Below are 18,404 nucleotides of genomic sequence, written 5' to 3' on the forward strand. Positions count from 1 at the left end.
GAAAATCAATTGTACTCATCCAGTCCTGCAAATGCAGAAGCATTTATTGACTGTGCTGCCTTTCTAATGCAAATGGACACAACAGGCATCTGAACGCATTTTCTTTTTAGTTAATCTGAATATCTGAATTATAGTCATCCAGCTAATTTAAATTAAAATCAGTTGTGTTTTTAAGATAAGAGAAATGAAAACAAAAAACAAAAGACTAATGATGCAAAGAAAGAAAGAACGATGACAACAAACGAACCAAAAGCGACTCATAATAACTCTTATGAAATTGTGGTCTTGTTGATAATTCTTGTCATTACTTATTATTTTTCAAAGGTTGGCTTACTGTGTTTTAAAATAACTATTAAAAAAATGTGTATAAAAATGAAGGGAGTGAGTCACCACATAAAACCATCTGTGTATGCCACTCTCGCGGAGTGACTCATCTTTCTAATAGACGATCTGCGTGCAGCCGGCCGCTCGGCGCTCATGCCCGCTGTGTTCTCTGACTCCGGGAGGATGGACGGTGTGTCGTTGGGGTGAGTTGGCTCATCGGTGGGGATTAGGTTTTCTAAACCTATATTCAGGCTGCTTCTGCATCTGTTGGATGACATTTGAACCTACGCGATGTAGTGGCCAAAAATCCAACACGGACAGCTCGAGAGCTCGCTCACAGCACGCGAACTCGGGGCTAGCTGTGTTGACTAGTTGGCGTCCGTTAGTCAGCTAGCATCACTGGCTGCTCAGCTGATGGCAGCCAACCAAACCAGACTATAGATAGTTGACTGAATGTGGGTTGGTTTGTAATTATTTTTAAAGTAGCTTAGAATACGATTTCACTTGATATTCATGGCTGTCATAAGGTTATATGCTGGTTAGCAATGCTAGGAGCTAGCTAACTTGACCCACAACAAACTTAAAATGAATTGAACAGCTTCCTGTTGATTTGGTTTTTTTGGACACATGAAGACAAGCTTACCGTAAGCTGTTAAACACAAACGAGTTACCGGGCAGCTACTGTGACTTTTCAGAGCAGCATCATAAATTCTTCGAAGTGCTTGATTATCTGTGGGTGAAGAGACTGCTTGTTTTGAGAGTTAAGATAGCACATCGTACAGTACATGCACGGTGGAGACAGCCAGGCACTGTTTAAACAAACAGTGTCGGACAGAAAAACCGCTATCAGATGGGCTTTCAGCTCGCTGCAGGTCACATTTGCTTGTAAATTAATATCCTAAGGTTTGGGCTGAAGCTTCAGGTCTGTATGCTCTCCCCCACTTTTCTTTGTAAACATGTGAGGGCTTCTTTTTCTGTGCAGTCCCCGTGTAAAAGAAGTTACCAGTAATATGCACATGCCATCTGTGTGGCAGATGTTTGTTAATCTTCCACAGCAAATAGGCACTAATTGCTTGGCTCGTTAAAAGAAATAAAACCCTATATATTGTGGCTGTTTTTAGTCTTTTCAAAGGATGCACTGACCATAAAATGTATCCAGCATTAATCCTTAATAAAGGATAGGGTCAAAGAACACCTTTCTTCCAATCATCTTGAATAGAGCAGGTATCCTCAGTAAAATAGACATGATTAAATGGTTATTTGGTACCTTTAGATTAACATGAAGATGACATCCATCAGTTTAATGGATCAGCTTTGAGTATACAGATACTCATTTTTCTGTAGTTTGCTTCCAAGAAGCCAGACTCTGTTGTTGTTGTTGTTGTTATTGTTTTGATTGTCTTGAGAAATCCAAACTTTCTACTTAACACTAACCAGTTAACCATTCAAGGATAGAAAGGCACCTAACTCAAGGATGAGCCAGTGTTGTATCTACACAAAGAGCTGACACAGGATCTGAGAGATGATCTGTCTACTGTTTGCTGAAGCCTCATCAGAAATGGCCTCATTGGATAGGTGGCTGTTAAAAAGCCATTCTTAAGGAAGGGAAATGAGGAGATAAGGCTGAGCGATGCCAAATTACATAAGAACTGGACTGTAGCAAGAAGTTTTATGGAGTGATGAAGCCGTATAAAATTATTTTTGGTTCAGATCATCCGTATGTACAGAGGAGGTGAGGGGAGATGTACAACAGTGAGTGTCTACAGTCATCTGTAAAACATGGTGGAGGCTTTGTTATGGTTGCCTTTTCCCTTAAACTGCTCCCAACAAAATCCATTTTTAAAGCTATTTAGAGATTAACCATGAAGTAGCTTGTCCTAACTGCGAGGTCATCATCGATATCCGCTGATCCAGACGCTGCTTCTTATGTCTTACCAGTCTGGTGGCCACACCGGCCTCACCGCGTCCACCCTGTACCACCGATTCAGAAGAGGACACGGTGAATGGAGGGATGCACACCTTCAACCAGACACACATGAGGAAAGCGTTTCAGTTGATGAACGACCTGAGGAGGTGCGTTGCTCAAATTGTGGTTTCTACCGTTTCGTTTTAACTTGAGAACGAAGAGGCCGTATTGAGTTTTGTAAGCCAGAAAGGACATGCAAGTCTTCGCTTGTTCACCTGGCTTGTCTGAAAATGTCAGTGCAGCAGTACATTACTTCTGCCTGAACTGAACTGTTGCATTTTTAAAGAAGAGACTTCAACTGCAAATCACTGTCAAACAGCTACTGGTAAACCTCTTCTGTTTGGTGGGGATGTTTTATTCTGCACATGCATGACAAAAACGACTGTGGGCTTGTGAAATGTGAAATGTGAACCTCCAGACAACTGGCCCAGATTCATGTATTTTACTGTGATATTTCATCAACTGGTGATGAATACCAGAGTTTTTTGCTCAAAGCAGTACAGGTCATACTTGGCTTCAAAGGTGCCCGTCGTCCCTGGCTCTTGAGTGCAGATTTAACTTCACATTTGTACAAATTTTTTTTTAATAATTCTGCCTTATATTTTTGACACAACTGATAAAATCTCTCCAGAACTCTCAATTGACAAAGCAACCGGAATGACCAGAAGCATTAATGCTTATCTGTTGCTCTATTTTGTGTTTATTGTATGTCTGTGACATATGTATGTTCTAATGTCAGTAATTTTTTAGTCTTTATCAAAAAATGAGTTAAATTCTCTTTGATTCAATGCCTCAATCTCATAGTGTTACTGTCTGTGTCTGTTTAGATTTACTTTCTAATAAGCGTCTTGTTTGTAGGTGCCAACATTAGGGAATTGAGTGTTTCTGCACAAAAATAATGAAGAATCTGAAAATTGTAAATGATAAAATCAGATGTCTAGTTATGGACATCGTCTCGTACATAACGCTGTCTGTTTGTCCTTCCTCCAGTAAAAAGATGCTGTGTGACGTCCAGCTGGTAGCCGGGAGCGTCGAAGTGCCAGCTCACAGGGTGGTCTTGGCGTCCTGTAGCCCTTACTTCTGTGCCATGTTCACAGGTACACGCACACTATTTTTGTGCATTGTGTATGATGCTGCACACAGTTGTGTGTATGCTTAGCTGTGTGTGTCTATGTGTGCGTAGGTGATATGAGTGAGAGTAAAGCTTACCAGGTGGAGATCAGAGAGGTGGACGGTCAGACTCTGAGAAAACTGGTCGACTATATTTACACAGCAGAGATCGAGGTCACAGAGGACAACGTCCAGGTGAGAATACTGCATTTCATTCCCATTTCTCCTCTCTTATGGTGTGTTCATTTGAATGCTTGTGCTTTAAAATGACTGTTGTATGTCAGCAGCAATAACATACTCACCTTTGCTAATAACGGCTATCCATCTAGCCCTGTAAGCTGGTCGTCTCCCCTGTTTAATGGTTAACAATGGAGAAGTAAACATGGAGCTGCCTGGGGAGCTGCATATTAAAACATCATGTTGTCACACTTTCTTTTTTCACACTTGTTTAACAAGTTAGATAATTATATCAAAGTGGCGCTGCTGCTGCTCCAAGCAAAACGATCGCAGCATTAGTCTGGCTCTTACAAAACATCCTTTGTTTTAAGAAGGAAATTTGTAACTCTTAACTTGCTGCCCTTTTCTTTATCCTGCCATTTGTTTTTGTTCACCAGTTTAAGCACAAGAAAGAATAACTGCATATTAATCCTGTTTAGGGTGGATAAAGGCTTTTAATTTTTTTAAGCACTGCTGCTAAACTATAAACTAAAAACATATTTTGAACTGTTCTTCTTGGGGAAAGTGCCTCTATTTACCTGTTTTAAGACCTAAATTAATTTTAATAAAAGTGTGTTGCTCACAAAAGCATTTTAATGATATTATTGTTTTTGTTTATCATCATAAATGTGTTTCAGACATATAGCTGCATAATACCTGAAGAGGATTGTCATTATTTTAAGTCTTTCCCTTTTATCAGGAGGCTCCGATTGGCCGTGTTTGAGGAGCAGATGTTTACTACAGAGGACAAACACAGAGCTTTCTGTGTTTTTTGCTGTGAAAGCACAGCACTGAGGCTTTGGTTAGCTTGGTGGCATTAACCTGTGGTAGCTGCATGGCTTCTCTCACAGCTCAGCTTGATCCAGCTGCAGGCAAGGGGCTTCCTCTGATTATTAGTGCAGGAAGTGTGCATGGAGAGAGGCAGGAAATCCTCCAACTGTTAGCAGCGTGCCTTGCTGATTGGCTCTCAATTTTTGTGTTTGTGTGTGTGTGTTTTGACAAAAAAAATTCTGTAAAAAGTTGGATTTTGACTCTTTTTTTTCTTTTCTTTTTTTTTTCTTGAAGGTCAGTGTTTCTCTGTACTAAAAATGTTTTTGTTTTGCTTGCAGCCGTGTGTGTGTGTGTGTGTGTGTGTGTGTGTGTGTGTGTGTGTGTGTGTGTGTGTGTGTGTGTGTGTGTGTGTGTGTGTGTGTTGGTGTGTCACAGCTGCTGTAAACAGAGTTTCACTGGGCCTGATGCTCTGTTTTAGAAGATGCAAGGCTTCGGGGCAGCTGTGCACAGGAAACAGAGGACACAGTGACAGTACTCATTCTGTGTGTGTGTGTGTGTGTGTGCGCGTGTGTGTGTGTGTGTGTCTGAAGAAACGGTGAGGTGTTGAGGCAGGCAGACACTGACCTACTTAAACTAATGAGTAGCTTTGTTAGCATCAGTCTCTCAGCAGTACCCTAGATGCTTGTCACAAATGTTGAAATGGACAAAAAGCGGCACCGGTTTTAAAAACAAAGCCGTAGCCAAAAAAATGAGGGCTGGTCTAGAAAAAAGTTTCAAGTGGCCAGGGTGGGTACTGATCGAGCAGTAAGTGTTAGTTGCCAGTTGAATGTGTGCAGACTCTTATTTGGTGTGCTTATTAATCATTGTTCTGCTTGTGGTAACACTTTAGAGAGAGCTAGTATATATTTTTCAGGTATCTTTATGTCACAGTGATGAGTTTAGCATAATATCTAGTGTTCTAACAATGTGTCGGGAGGGAAATAAAATCAGAATACAAACAAAAGCTGCAGAACGCGGACTGGAGCCAGATTTTTCAGATAACTCTTTATTTAGGACTCTATTTATATTTTGTTGACTAAAAAGCTCTCTTCTAGTTACCTTTATTTGAGCTGCGATTAACAGGGACTCAGTTTGGGATGCCAAGGAGAGTGAAAGCACTCTGCTGTAAAGGATAAGGACTTGCTTAAAAGAGAAGCAGATTTACAGTGAAAATGAAGGCTAAGCTTTACAATTTCTCCCTAATTGCAGTAAGTTACAGAGTCTTCTTTAGTGGAAAGAGGTACACATAACTAACTGAAAATGAGTTACTGCACACCCATTTTTACCTACCAAACAGAAGCAGGTTCAACAGGTTTATATAACAAAATCAATTTCAGGTACTTGAATAATTTTTCCAGTGTTCCTAACTTCAGCAGATAATAGAACATCAATCTCTTTCTCTTTTTCACTTGTCTCTGCAATTTTCCTTGTAACGGTTTTAAACTTTGCTCATACCGAGGCTGCCGTCTTAGTCCCGGCTCTGAGCTCTGGATAGCTTTAGCTTTTTTAGCCTTTGTTAGCCTCAGTTAAATGTCCGTGTTCAGCAAGGTGAAGGTGATTTTAAGTGTCTGATTAGGTTTGTTGTTTCAAGTGTTTTTGGGGTCATCTCCATGCGGTGTTGTGTCTTCACGCCCAGTGAGAAGCTTTCATGTTAACATGTTAGCGCGTGGCTGTCAGTGTGTATGTGTTGTGTATGCACGAATCGGACTGGCTTGTAATCATATATGAGGTCGACTCTGGTCAGGACCAAGGACAATGGCTATTGGCTGATTATGGTCCTGGGCTGGAATTTTTTCTTTTTGTCGCTGGTAAAGAAAATAGAAGTATGAGGAATTGCAGAAAATTGTTAAATCCATGATGTTTGTGTTTATAAACTTTAAGTGGCAAGCATAGCTGACATGTTTGTGAGCTCGGACCTTTGGTTTTAGAGGCTCTTGCACCAAGTTGAAAGTCTTGCAGGAAATGGTTTAGTAGCTCCTCATTCAAAGTAGAGATCAAAACCAAATGTGAGTTTCTCTACTTCAAGGAGCTTGGAAAGAAAAGCGTCTGGACTTTTTTAAGTTGCTTGAAGACGTTTCACCTCTCATCCGAGAAGCTTCTTCAGTTCTGTCCAATCCTTAAAGTTAATCCTACTGATAAACGTACTGGGTACCAGTTTGCTTCCTAACCTGAATGATGAGTTGATTGAGTTTGTTTGATTAGCTCACTGAATAACAGACCTACAGTGCTGATGAAGTCTTGAGTTGTTTACACAGGGAATGGCTGTGCAGGTAAACTGCTAACTCAACATTTTGTGACTTTTTTTTTTTTTTTAAATATTAGGTACTGTTGCCTGCAGCCAGCCTCCTCCAGCTGATGGACGTGCGTCAGGTTTGTTGCGAATTCCTGCAATCTCAGCTTCATCCCACCAACTGCTTAGGCATCAGAGCCTTTGCTGACCTGCATACATGCACACAGCTTCTCAACCAAGCCCATGCTTACGCTGGTAAGATATATTTTTTTTTCTTTCCCTATTCACACCACAAATCTCACATCATCTGTCACTTCGTCAGTTGGCTGGTTTATGAGGTGTTTAAAATCTGATACAAGTCTAGGGAATATATTAGGTGTCTTGGACAGCAGAGAGATTATTTTGGGGGGAAAACAAACATGTTTTCATTTGAGCTTTGCTTGCTGGGACAATGTTTAATGTGTGCTGTGGCTAACCGTGGATGTTTGTGTCTCTCAGAGCAGCATTTCACTGATGTGGTGCAGGGCGAGGAGTTTCTGAGCCTTTCTCTGCAGCAGGTGTGCAGCCTCATTTCCAGCGACAAACTCACCGTGTCAACAGAGGAAAAGGTCAGGCGTCACCATAAAGATACATATTTTTATTTATTTATTTTTTAAAGATGCTTGAGTGAAAATGAAATCCATAACAGATTTTCACTTCAGTGATCACAAAATCTCTGAAGTAAAGCAGACTTCAGAAAAATGGACAGTAAAGCCAATTAAAATAAGAGTCATCCCACACTTGCTGTGTATGATGGGCTGAATCTGACAGCAGACATATATTCCTGGGGATGGCACATCTGTCTGCAGTTAACCTGTCAAACAGCAAGAGTTTGATGTAACAGCTGTGTGACATGCTGCTGTCAGAGCACTGACAGCAAAGGTTGATTCAAACATAAACACAGGGAGTTGGACGCTGTCACGCTAACCATGAAGCGCCAAACAAACTGCATCAGCAGACACAGTCAGTTACCTCTGATTTACCTGCTACAGCTGTTTTGTGAGTGGATTAGATGAAGTGAGTGGATTAAATTCTTGAGGTCATTTTTGTGTATTGTCTCAATTTGACTTTGTTCTTCCATCACGTGAGTGTTCATGCATCATTGAAACAGGATTCCCCCTCCATTAACCTCTTAGGTGAGAGGAGGAGAACACAAATTACATAGTTTTTTATTGCTTTACATACTCCATTGTGCAAAAGTCTTGCATCACCCCTCATTTCTTTATATTTTGCAAGGAAAATTGGAAATGGGTGCAGTGATGGATTGAAATGTGCAACCCTATATAAAAATACAGTATATAAGGCAAAAACAGAATTGGTATAAACACAAAGGAGCTTGACAGTCTGTATTTGCTATGATCACCTTTATTCTTCAACACAGCCCGAACTCTTAAAGAAATTACAAGAAAGCTGGTCTGAGTAGTCTTCAGGAATAGTTTTCCAGGCTTTGGATGTTGGTGGCTGCCTTTTGTTCTGTTCTGTCAAGATGATCCCACACTGCTTCAGTAATGTTAGGCTCTGGTTAAACCCAATCCAGTCCAAATTCAAATTTGGATTCATCACTTCATCAAAACCGTTGCCACTGGTTTTCAGTCCAACTTCTCTTCCTTAAGAATGGCTTCTTAACAGCCACCCTTCCCCTCACACCATTTCTGACGAGGCTTTAACAAACAAATGGCTCAACAAAAGGGCCACTTGGGTTTTTGCTGGATTTTGTCCCATTTCTTAAGGACGTGACTTTCAGATAGTGATTTATTTGCTGGTAGTTTTCAGCTGCCAGTTGCCCATTTTTGCTACTTGACTAGTTTCCTCTAATCTTGGAAGTGCATACTGCCACAATATATTAAGTTTTTACCTAATAGCACTTTGGTATTTACCTTATTGGTGCAAAAACACCATTTTAATGCCTGTCAAGTTGTTATCTTTGGTGTTTTTCATAGATTCAGTTAAAGAAATGGGAACAAATTGTGTTTGCATTTCTGACGGGCTGCTAGTAACGAAGTGTGTAAAGATTCCATTTAACACAGTTTTTTTGCTAAGTTGTCTGTTATGTTTAGACAAACACTGGTGCATCCCTTGATGAGCCTTTTTATGGTTGAATGATTCATCGGCCAGTGTTAAATAAAAAAACAATGAAAATGATCGGCTACACAAACTGGACTGGAAAAGGGCGAAAAAGCAGCCAGTGTCAAAACTTTGAAAGATATTCAGAAAGTCTGGAGAACTGTTGCTTAAGACCGTTTTACATTTTGTTTTAGGAACGGTGGCTCAAAACTTTTGTACAGTACTGGTACTGGTTGTGTTCTAGTTGAAATAAATGGCAGCAGGAGTCTCTGCATTTTTACTGACAGTGCCTGTCTGAGGACATTCAACGTGCTTTTAGCATCTGCCTTGTAAAACGTTGCCACTTTCATTTCTGAAACAAGATGTTTTTAATCCTGGAAGATAAGAGTCTGGAAAGGTTTTGAACAATTGTCCTCTTAATCTCAACTACCATCGCTGGTGTCCTTTGTGCACAATGTGGGGGGCACTCAGTCCCCCCTTTGCTCTTGTGGAGCTGCCCTACAGGCTATCAAGAGATAAATGGGACTGAAGTAGCACAATGAATATGAAATGGCAGATAACTTGGGGGGTGTGGCATGAAACTAGTGTCTGCAGCCTCTGTTCTGTCGATTGCTCCTGGGAGCGATCAGTCTTGAAACTTCATAGCGTCTACAAAAGAGGAAAGTCGTTGGGATTATGAGGTGTGTCGTGTATTTATACACTGTTAGTCTCACTGTTTCAGTCTCAGCCTGCACATTTCTAACATCCAGCAGCTTCCAAGAAAAATCAGTCACGCCCTCTTAACGCCATTCAGCGAGGGGATGGGATACAATTGGGCTTGTGCCAACAGGTTTTGTTCCCAGTTTTTAACTTTTTGATCCCAAAACTTTTCAAGCTTTCACACCCCCAGAAAATGTGGAGTACTGATGTAGATAAGCACTTGTACAGACAAAGTGGGGCCAAACAAAGTAACTGAGAGTCTCTGTAATAAACTGCTGTGGTCTCTTCTACCTCGGAGCAGTTTCATCATATCCTTCATATTTTTCCTTGTTCTTAGGTGTTCGAGGCAATGATATCGTGGATCAAACATGATAAACCAGCTCGTCTGGAATACATGCCCAAACTAATGGAGCATGTGAGACTTCCACTGCTTTCCAGAGATTACCTGGTACAGGTAAAACGAATTCTGTTTAAACATTATCGGTCTTTGACCAACAGGTGACAGGGGTTAATCATGGCTTTCAGTCACCCGTGCCATCAGATATAATTGAATATTCAAAAGAACTCTGCTTTGTCAAACCTAAGACTGCTATCGCTCATTATGTGATCTAATAATCTCCTCTGGCCAACCCACAACTTTGACCATCACACTAGTCTATCAAGCATTTCCTTCATTATGTTGTCCTTGATTTGATTTTTACTGATTTGCTTGTTTAGTTTCTCAATCCGCTTTACATTGGGGGGTTTGAGAGCCCCACTGTTGATGTGATATAGAATAAATTCAGCTCATAGCTTTGTTTGCCGTACCTTGATGGCTCGTCCCAATTGGGAATCACTGCTCTACTAAGATATTAGACTAGTTTCTGGCCTTTAGGTTGGATAACAAAGTCAGATCTAGCTACCTCACTCCCACAGCTACAAGTGGTTTTCATCACAGTATGTTAAGAAGAGTTGATGTTGAAATAAATCACTGTTTGTTCATTATTGTGCAGTACATTAGTCATCATGTTTGTGGGCCAGCTTGCCACAATTAGTGTGCCTACATGCAAATATTTCAACAGCACTGATTTTTGCTTAAGTCACACACAAGAAACCGGTTTCCCACGTAATTTTTTTCCCCTCTCCTCCCACCTGTAGTGTTCATGTCTCTGCCACTGTTGTGCAATACATTTTAAACAGGTATTGCAACAACAGAGGGGCTTGATGAAAAGATGAGTTATTATATTTAGAAATGCCTTCAGAGACTGAAAGGCCTGAGTACTCAAGAAAAATCTACTGTGCATCTTTGTCTTGAATGAAATCTGATCCCTGTTTCAGATTGTAGAGGAAGAAGCTTTGATAAAGAACAACAACACTTGTAAAGATTTCCTCATAGAAGCAATGAAGTATCACCTGTTGCCTGCTGACCAGCGTCACCTCATAAAGACTGATAGGACACGACCACGAACTCCAATCAGCATCCCAAAGGTACACGCAGAAATGTGCCAAAGCTGAAGGTTTCTAACATAAAATACACACATGTGCACTTGTATTTTCTTACTGTGGGTCTGTGTGGACGTGCAGGTGATGATTGTAGTGGGTGGTCAGGCTCCCAAAGCCATCCGCAGCGTGGAGTGTTACGACTTCCAGGAAGATCGTTGGTACCAAGTGGCCGACCTGCCTTCTAGACGCTGCCGGGCAGGTTAGTTCATTACTTGGTGCGTCTAGTGACATCTGTAAACAGTGGGTTGAATAATACTGCTGCATAATGCACTTTTGATGGAAAAATACAAATAATGGCTGCATTTGAATCAGTTTTGGGGACTGCCTGCACTGTTCCGTCCAAACCTTATTTCTCACGTCTTATTTCTACATTTGTTTGCGGTGTGTTGGATGCCGTGTAGTATGTTGACAGGAATATATGGTCTTATATACAAGTTTAAAATGTATATTATATAGGATCAATAAGGAATTTACTGAGCAATCATATTTCCTTATTTATCCACTTCTTAAGGTTTACATTTATATTTTTGCAATGCTGGTGGCTTGTGCTGCATTCATGTTCAATGACTGATCTATATACGTGTAAGTCTGTACCAGTCTTGCTTTTTATCCAGATTACTCAAGCCTACATATGGACCAAAACTACTGACTCTGTAGTAGGAGATAAAACAGCCCCCAAAAGCTCTGTAGACTTATTATGGTTTTAGTTCCTGCACTGCAAAAGCATTGAAAAAAGGAGGAACAACCTCCAACAATCAGTAGAACAATGCAGCAGACCAGCTATGGTCTAGTCCTGTATAGGGTATGAATGAGGTTCAACAAGGTTGTAAGAAAGACCATTAAAGATGGAAGGATTCAGGAGAAACTTTGTTTAGATATACTGATCTAAAATAGCCATCAAAGGTTTAAATGTGTCTACTTTAGTCAAGATTCCTCTTAAAAGTACCTAATGTCAGCTGATAATAGTTTAATAAGAATTTACAATTATAATTAGTTTATATTTGATATGTTATTCAGGCTGGTACCATTAAATCCTGAAATTGGTCTGAATGAAACATGCACACAATTTGATTTTCATAAACCAAAATGTCAGAAACGCACATTCTCGTTGTTTCTTAAAGCATTTATGGTTTTGGAAACCTGCGTTTAAATTTTACAAACTATGATCTCATCCTCAAATTCTTTGTCTTGTTTCCCAGGTGTGGTTTCCATGGTGGGCCGAGTGTTTGCGGTCGGAGGTTTCAACAGTTCGCTGCGGGAGCGTACGGTGGACGTGTATGACGGCACAAGAGACCAGTGGAGTGCGGTGTCGAGCATGCAGGAGAGACGCAGCACGCTGGGAGCCGCTGTGCTGGGCGATTTACTGTATGCTGTGGGAGGCTTTAATGGAAGCATAGGTACACATAATGCATATAGCTATTAATAGCAGTGGGTTTATGCATAATGTGCCTGTTGGTAACACAAATAAACACATTTTTAACTTTAGTAAACTTCAGTCAGAATAGATAAAATTTGTCACATTATTGCAGTTTGAGTTTGAGAGCTATCATACATCCAGTTGCTGCTCACAGAGGGATCTCATTGCACTGCCTTCAATTAATATAAAAATACTGATTATGAACTGTTTATACTGAAGGAAATTAAGGCAATATTTTCATTTTAGAAAAGTTGATTTTCCTCATCAGGCTTGGTATCATCATGTGACTGTTCTTTCTCCTCATTTGATACATTTGCTTGTAGTGGCACAGCCCTCTTATGCTCTATTAAATCCCATTAAAACACGGGAGGCAGGAGATCCATTTTCTTCTCACAACACATCTACCAGCTGGGTGTAGAACGCTCACAGACTGATGTGATAACACACTCGGTAACCCTTTACCGCAAACCTTTGCTTCCAGTCTTTCCCATTTCTACATCTCTCCCTTCTTTCTTTGCATCTATGTCTCAGGTTTGTCAACAGTCGAGGTTTACAACTATAAAACCAACGAGTGGACGTACGTCGCCTCCATGAACACCAGACGCAGCAGTGTGGGTGTAGGGGTGGTTGATGGTAAGAATGACTTGTGTGGCAGGGGCAAGGGTACCTAGACCCGGGGCTTAGAGTACGCTTGGGGAGTGTGATTGTGTGTACAGTGTCTCTCTATGTCTGTCTCCACGTTGGGTGAGTGTTGAGTAATTGTATATGAGAGCATGAGGGTGGGAATAGATGTTTGTATCTGTGTGTGCCTGTTTGTCTGTGTCTATATGTCAGGTTGGGTATCAGACGCCACCTCTCTGGGGACATCTCAGGCCCTCAAGGTTTGGAGGCCCATCTCCCCACCACTTCCCCTGCCGGTGGCAGACGCCCTCAGACATCGGGTGCGTTGGTGGTTCTTTGTGTCCGGGTGGGCGCCCAGGTACCCACCGGCTCACTCCTTGGCGGCTGCTTATCGGGGCATGGAGCCTGGGGCTCGCTCGGGCCACTTGGGATGGGGTGCCCTTGGCCTCTCGGCCGGGGCTCGGTCACTCAGGCACAGCTGGCTGCCGGCGGAGCTCACGGGCACGTCACTGCAGCCCCCGGCTTCTGCTCCGCGGCTGCTGAGTGACCCCTCATCTGGGACTCTCCTCAGCTCTTTCTGGGATAGTGGCGCGGCTGCCCTCTGTTGGTCTTCCTTGGTCTCTTGTGTTCTGGGGGCCTCTGGATGTCTGGAGTTTTGATCTCCTCCATACCTGCTTCATGCCCTGGAGGTCAGGGCAGTGGCCCCCCACACCCTCTAGCAGATCATTACATGAAGGAACCTTTTAAAAACAAGCGCATTCATGCTCACAGGTGCACACACGGGTGATCACACACACAAACTACACCCTTTTGGCTCCTACCTCAAAGCACACACTGCGCTGTCGATCTCACGTGCTGCACAATAATGTTTAATATTTAGTATTTACTGTCATATTCCCATATATCATTGTGATCTTGTTTATTACTCTCGTTTTCTTCTGCTTGCTTTCTTTTTCTTTCTCAACAGGTGATCCAGGTGATCGATATATGTATTTTTGTCTGCTTATTCTGTTGGTTTTGTTTTTGCCCTTTTTCCCGTCCCTCTCTTCTCAGGTGTTTTTTTTTTTTTTTTTTTTTTTTTGTTTTTTTTTTTTTTTTTTTTTCTTTCCTCTTTCTTTCTCCCCTTCTTTCCACCAGTCAAGTCTGTCCCGTATTCAGCAAGTGAAAATAAAATAAACAATAAAGGTGAATCAAATGGACCATTACGGCAAGGCTGGGATGGTCCATTTGGTAAAAATAAATCCGTTGGGCATCTTTCTTCGCCTTTAGACAATAATTCTGATGGCAAAAGAACCAAACGGGACAGGTTAAAAAAAAAAGGAAAAAAAAAAAAAAAGAAAAAAAAAAGAAAAAAAGAATGACTTGTGTGTCAACTACCTTGCGTGCCATCAGAATGAAAATCCAAGCTTTAAATATGTATATGTGGTGTTTTTAACCTGTTTGTGTTTATCTGTAGGTAAACTGTACGCAGTAGGGGGTTATGATGGAGCATCACGCCAGTGTCTCAGTACAGTGGAAGAATATGACCCAGTCTCTAATCAGTGGTGCTATGTAGCTGAGATGAGCACACGGCGAAGTGGAGCAGGTACATCCACCCACTGTATCCTGCCTACTGTACATCCACACAGGGAGCAGCATCACAGCTCAACCCTTAGTATTCGAATTAGCCTTTTTCTACCATTTAACCTGTAGAAACAGCACCCCCTGGTGGACTCTAACTGCTTTTGTAAAAACAATCTAAACAAAATCAGAACTTTTTTTTGTTAAAGCTCTTCATTTGTGGTGAATTTGTATTATATTTGGGTTTTGGAGAATTTCACTGTCACAATCTCCTGATATTTATTTATTTTATTTTATTTATTTATTTTTGTCCAGGTGTGGGTGTGTTGGGTGGTCAGCTGTATGCAGCAGGAGGCCACGACGGTCCTCTGGTGAGAAAGAGTGTGGAGGTGTACGACCCACAGACCAACACCTGGAGGCTGGTCTGCGACATGAACATGTGTCGACGAAACGCAGGTCAGATTGCGGTCACACGTTCACAGCATCTATCGATCTATTTATCGTACACTCTGGCTGATTAAAGCTTTATGTCTCCCTCTGAAAAGCTGATGACTGCCTGTCTTTTTGATCCTTGAGTTATTTAAATTGTTACTAATAAATAACTATTCAGCTACAAATATTTACAATATGTTTTTTGCATAATGCTCAGATTGGCTTTAAGGAGACGTTTGTTTAATCTACTGGCCTATGTTTTAAACGATATTAGATCTGTAAGAGATGACTAAAAACCTTTATTCTCCTGTATTGCTAATAAAACATACGTAAACGTGGTGTATGCTGATTATTTTGTAATTTGGGTCCTTTTATGATAAATGAGGCAAAATTCCCGTGCTGATCCCCCCCCCCCCAGGTGTTTGTGCCATTAACGGGCTGCTGTATGTGATCGGTGGAGATGACGGGTCCTGCAACCTGTCCTCTGTAGAGTTTTACAACCCAGCCACAGACAAGTGGAGCCTCATTCCCACCAACATGAGCAATGGACGAAGTTATGCTGGTAGGTCTCCTTGTAGGCAGTATTTCTACAGTACCGAGAGAAATGAACGTGACAGGCTGAACGCGTATTACCTGTTTGTAAATCTGCTTTTTCTGATTGGTTGTCCCGTTCTCGTTGTTTCAGGAGTCGCAGTGATTGACAAGCTGTTATGACGGCATCGGCATCGGTTCCACATCGGCGAACTGAAGCAAGCAATCAGGAAAGCGGAACAAACACGAGACGCCCTCAGTCCTGAGCTAACACAATCAGAAATGATCTCAATCGCTCTCTTTTTTTTTTAAGGGGGGGTACATCTGTTTTGTTTTTGTTTTTTTTCTTGTCATTTCAATTCAAGCTGTGTCAGATCCTGTTTGAGGGCAGTGTTGCACTGGATAAGAAGCAGCAGCCACAGGAGAGTGGGCTTTTTCAAATGCTAAGCACATAACCAGCAGCTGTATCAGCTGTAATACTCACAGGTGTCCTTTGACTCACAGGAAGGAAGTGATCCTAGTGGACCAAATGGAGACGTGCTGTTTTTTTGGAGAATTTCCTGGAGAATTAAAGCTTCGAAACATCAGCTGAGGAAGGAAAAAAAACTTGACTCGATGGACTGCACAAAGGTTTCAGACTGCTCACAACATCATTGAGGCAATAATCTCAACACTCCAACACTGGCCTGGGATTGGCTGCTGCAGGAACATCATTCACAAGATTATTGTAATCTGAGTGAGCAGTTGAGACCGTTCTTTTTTTTTTTTCTTTTTTTTTTTTTTAAATTTGTTTTAAATTATAGGACTCACCCAGCAACTCTGCTCAACTTATCCTGAGGAGTTGAGCTGATTCGCCTCCAGGAATCCTGGACCTAGAGAGCTGCACAGATGGTGTAAAGAATGTATAAAATATGCAAATTAAGAGTGATATTTAATATTTTAGGGGCTCTGACCTAGGCCGGTTGATGGGACTTTGATGCTGTTGTCAACACACTACTGAAGCACTGATCACTTGCACTGACTGACGCAGAGCGGCGGAGCGGACACACCGACCTCTCTCTGACTGACCAACGAACTTGATTGCTGACCTGCTGTCAGACAGACGGCCGCTCAGCTGTTTCTGTTTCTGATCACACTCACAGGAGCTTTTACATTCACTTCTTAAAGGCCAATAATTGTAAAAAAAACAAAAATGGTGCCAGTTTGAATCATAATCCAAAAAATGCTGGAGATGTTTTTACCGCTTAAGTAAATTAAGAATCGAGCGTGTCAAAATGCACTGTAGTAATTCAGCTGTAATGTGTAAAACATGCAGATTTAACATTTTATTTATTATTTTTATTATTTTTTTTGATTGAATTTTATCACACAGCATTTATCCACATCCAAGTCTTAGCCTGATAATGTCACTTTGTGCCCCCATCTGGATGATGGTGGGTGTCTTTTAGATGTAGATGACTGACTGGTGCCATGGCTTTTGATCTGAAGAGAGTTTTATAAAAAAAAAAAAAATGTTTTTATGTAATGTCGACTTTTGTAATTTCTGTTTTTGATTTCCCTAAAATCATGACATAATGGACTAATTTGGTTAACCTTTCAAAGCAGTCTCACAGAGAACTATAAATACTACATAGTTCTTAAAATTTCAGACTTGGAGTGACTTGAATTTGCTCGAGATATATAAAGAGATCACTGTGAATATTCCAGTTTGGGGTAGTGATCTGAAGAGCTAGAGTTCAGCATCAGGACAGCCTTTATACTGAAACTAAAGCACCCAAGAGCCCGCTTTAACCTCTACACTGTGTAGTATCGCAAGTGGCTCGAGCCACGTGGTGCATTTAGGAGTCCATGTCTCCTCAGTGAGGTTAGAGGCTCTTTATTCGTTCATGTCCTCTGCCGTGTTTTAAAGTTTCCTATGTTATAGATGCTCAAAGCTGATTAGGTGAAATGTGTGTAAATGTATTATTATTATTTTTCAGGGCACTACTTTAAAGCACAGATCGCACTCTGAGTTTTAGACACTTAAATAAAATGGTTGAAACTGTAGAGAGATGCACTTGGGAGCAATAAGAGGTGATTTCAGAGCCTCCCATCAGCACTTGAACGCATCACCAAGTATTTTTGTTTTCTTAGATCTTTTCTTCACCTACAAAAATAAAAGATAAATAAAACCTACCCACACTCACCGGCATCTGTCTCGAGCAAATTTAAGTGTTTTGGGGAATTTTTTTTGTTGTTGTTGTTAAACAAAGCTATGATAACAATATGCAGTTTCATGTAGATGGCAAATTAAACCCATTTGGTCATGATTATGGTGATTTTATCGAAGCTTCAGGTTATAATGATGTTCTTACAGCAGATGTTATATTTTTTAATATAAACTGTGGATGTTGTGACTGAAACGGCTGCTGTTGTGAGTTTATTAACCGTTCAATGTGTTTATGAAATTAAGCAGAGCTAATGTGCAAAAGGAGCTTAAAACTGACTCTGTGTGGAAATTTAAGGATGTTTTGTATGAAGTGGACTTCCTTTTTTTTTTCCAGAGCTGAAAGGAGTGAATAACATAAAACAGGAAATTTCCTTCAGCAGAGAGTTTGACTCACGGCACCTGTGTCCATTTTAGTTTGCCTTCTATGGAAAGTAGTAAGCTGCTGGTATCGAGTGAGCAGCTGCACAGTGGTGGTTTTTAATCAGCCCAAATACATAACATTTATTGCCACAGTAGATCATGTCCTGTCTGTCACACCAACCCTCTGCACACCTCCTTCTCTAACAGCTATGAATCTTTTCTGAGAACTTCCTCCTTCCTGGCAGCTCCATGTTTAACATCCTTAGTCCAATATGTCCACGTTCCTTCATCTGCACGTGTCCAAGCATTCCAGCCTTGCATCACTAAGTTTGTC

General features: G+C 41.2%; 1 protein-coding gene across 2 annotated transcripts; it reads left to right on the forward strand.

Moving 5' to 3' along the window:
- Positions 1 to 437: 437 nt before the first annotated feature.
- klhl3 (kelch-like family member 3) lies at positions 438 to 18,101 on the forward strand. Of its 2 annotated transcripts, XM_031732766.2 has the most exons (15): positions 438 to 527; positions 2,263 to 2,397; positions 3,281 to 3,387; positions 3,474 to 3,595; positions 6,749 to 6,911; positions 7,155 to 7,264; positions 9,796 to 9,912; positions 10,776 to 10,925; positions 11,022 to 11,139; positions 12,140 to 12,337; positions 12,889 to 12,990; positions 14,435 to 14,563; positions 14,854 to 14,994; positions 15,389 to 15,532; positions 15,656 to 18,101. In XM_031732766.2, the coding sequence occupies exons 1-15, from the start codon at positions 478 to 480 to the stop codon at positions 15,682 to 15,684; spliced, it is 1,815 nt and encodes a 604-aa protein (XP_031588626.1). In that variant the 5' UTR covers positions 438 to 477; the 3' UTR covers positions 15,685 to 18,101. The 2 variants fall into 2 exon arrangements, with proteins under 2 accessions (XP_031588626.1, XP_039476842.1); XM_039620908.1 differs by lacking the exon at positions 2,263 to 2,397 and having other exon boundaries at positions 440 to 527.
- Positions 18,102 to 18,404: the final 303 nt, after the last annotated feature.

Source organism: Oreochromis aureus, linkage group 2 (genome assembly GCF_013358895.1).
Source record: "Oreochromis aureus strain Israel breed Guangdong linkage group 2, ZZ_aureus, whole genome shotgun sequence".
Lineage (NCBI taxonomy): Eukaryota > Metazoa > Chordata > Actinopteri > Cichliformes > Cichlidae > Oreochromis > Oreochromis aureus.